The sequence below is a fragment of the Sinocyclocheilus rhinocerous genome, unplaced genomic scaffold (assembly GCF_001515625.1).
Source record: "Sinocyclocheilus rhinocerous isolate Xijiao unplaced genomic scaffold, SAMN03320098_v1.1 scaffold787, whole genome shotgun sequence".
NCBI classification, from domain to species: domain Eukaryota; kingdom Metazoa; phylum Chordata; class Actinopteri; order Cypriniformes; family Cyprinidae; genus Sinocyclocheilus; species Sinocyclocheilus rhinocerous.
In genome coordinates this window covers 1-1636 of record NW_015662932.1, presented here as the reverse complement: position 1 = coordinate 1636, position 1636 = coordinate 1, and the positions used below count along the sequence as shown (strand labels likewise).

General features: G+C 35.5%; 1 protein-coding gene across 1 annotated transcript in view; it reads right to left on the bottom strand.

The window, feature by feature from the left end:
* The window catches only part of LOC107728433 (uncharacterized), a gene marked incomplete at its 5' end in the record, with an annotated part of 25563 nt that extends 24769 nt beyond the window's left edge, over nt 1-794 (bottom strand). Inside the window, 2 exons of the mRNA XM_016538592.1 lie at nt 288-503; nt 601-794. Coding sequence (XP_016394078.1) covers nt 288-503; nt 601-794 — 410 coding nt within the window. The remainder of the gene's footprint in view (nt 1-287; nt 504-600) is intronic.
* Nucleotides 795-1636: the final 842 nt, after the last annotated feature.

Sequence of the window (1636 nt, the reverse complement as noted above, 5' to 3'; positions counted from 1 at the left end):
AATTAACTTAAATGATTTTAGCAAATGGCTGCAATATAACAAAGAGTGAAAAATTTAAGGGGGTCTGAATACTTTCCGTACCCACTGTATATCACTTTTATACACATCATACAGTACTCATCCTTATGTAATTCCAAATCCTTGTGACTTCCTTCTCTGATCCATTGAAGAAAGAGAATCACACAAGTTTGGACTGACATGAGGGTGAGTACATGATGAAAACCTTCATTCCTAGATGAACTATTCCTTGAACTCAATATGTGCATCATAAGAGTCAGTGCACAGACCTGCACAAACACACAGCCTTTGCCTTCTGCCCTGAGCTTGTATGTGCCAGTAGCTTCCTGCAGCTGTTTCTCCTGGTAAAGCAGCCGGTTGTTCCGGTTCACGGTGAACTGGTACCTCTGGCCTGAGGGGGAGGTCACGGTTACGCTAATGAATCCTTCTGCATTGTAGGTGGCAGCACTGTACTTAGCAAGGGCCTGGAGTGCTATGACAGTATCCTGTTCACAGAAAGAGAGGGAGCGACACCACTTAGAGTCAATAATGATCAAACGCATTATAAAGACTTAGAGGGTCTAATGAGATAAATAACATTACCTGTGTAGAGGAGAAGCCTCCATACGCATTCTGCTGCTTGCTTAGCCAGTGCACGATGCCAGCAGCGTAGTTCAGTCCAAATCCAGGCAGCAAGGGTCCAGAGAGCAGCGCCAGCAACACATAGGCACTCATCTCTACCTCCACAGACCCCATCGGTTGTGCATTATCAGCCAGAGTCCAATATCGTCCAACACCTGAAATAACCAGGGCAAGAAAACTGGAACATTGAAGGATGGTGATTGTTTTTTTTTATTAAAAGCAGCAGGATAATCTAGATCAGGGGTTTTCAAACTGGGGTCCAGAGAAATTGGTACTGGGGGTAACACAAAAAAATTAAAAGAGAAAATTTAAACCAACAACAAGTTGTTAAAAAGTTAACAAGTAGCTAATTTGATTTGCAGTCTGTTTTTGTTTTCTTCTTTTTTTAAGAAATAGTATTTTTATATTTCTTATTTTTTCTGGGTTTTCTCCTTTACAATACAATTTCTATAAAGTGGTTTATGCCTTATTGTCTTTTTTTTTCGGGAGTTTCTATTTTTGTAAAAAGTGCTCGTATTTGAAAAAAATACGATATTATGGTAGCGAATTAACAAATCATTTCTCCGGTTTAGTTAAATTGTGACCACAATAAAATAAAATGAAAACATGTGAACTAATTAGTAAGTAATTAGTGGCCACAATTGAACTAAAACAAGAGAACAAATTAATAAAATGTGGTCACAAATGAATAAGTTATGGGAACAAATTCTTAATTCATGTCCACAAAATCAATATATATATATATATATATATATTTTTTTTTTTTCAGCTGACGTGTGGGGCTCTGTACTATATAAAGAAATTCTGAATTTAACTGATAATTGAATTAACTGAAGTAAATTAATTAATTAAAAGCTAAATATTTAATTTGGCAAACACAAAATATAAAGGCCTTTATGCATAAAAAATATACGAGCTTTTCTATTTAGTATATAGTTATGTAATGTATATAAATAAAAAATATATCAATCTTTTTGGAAAATATACATTTTGCACA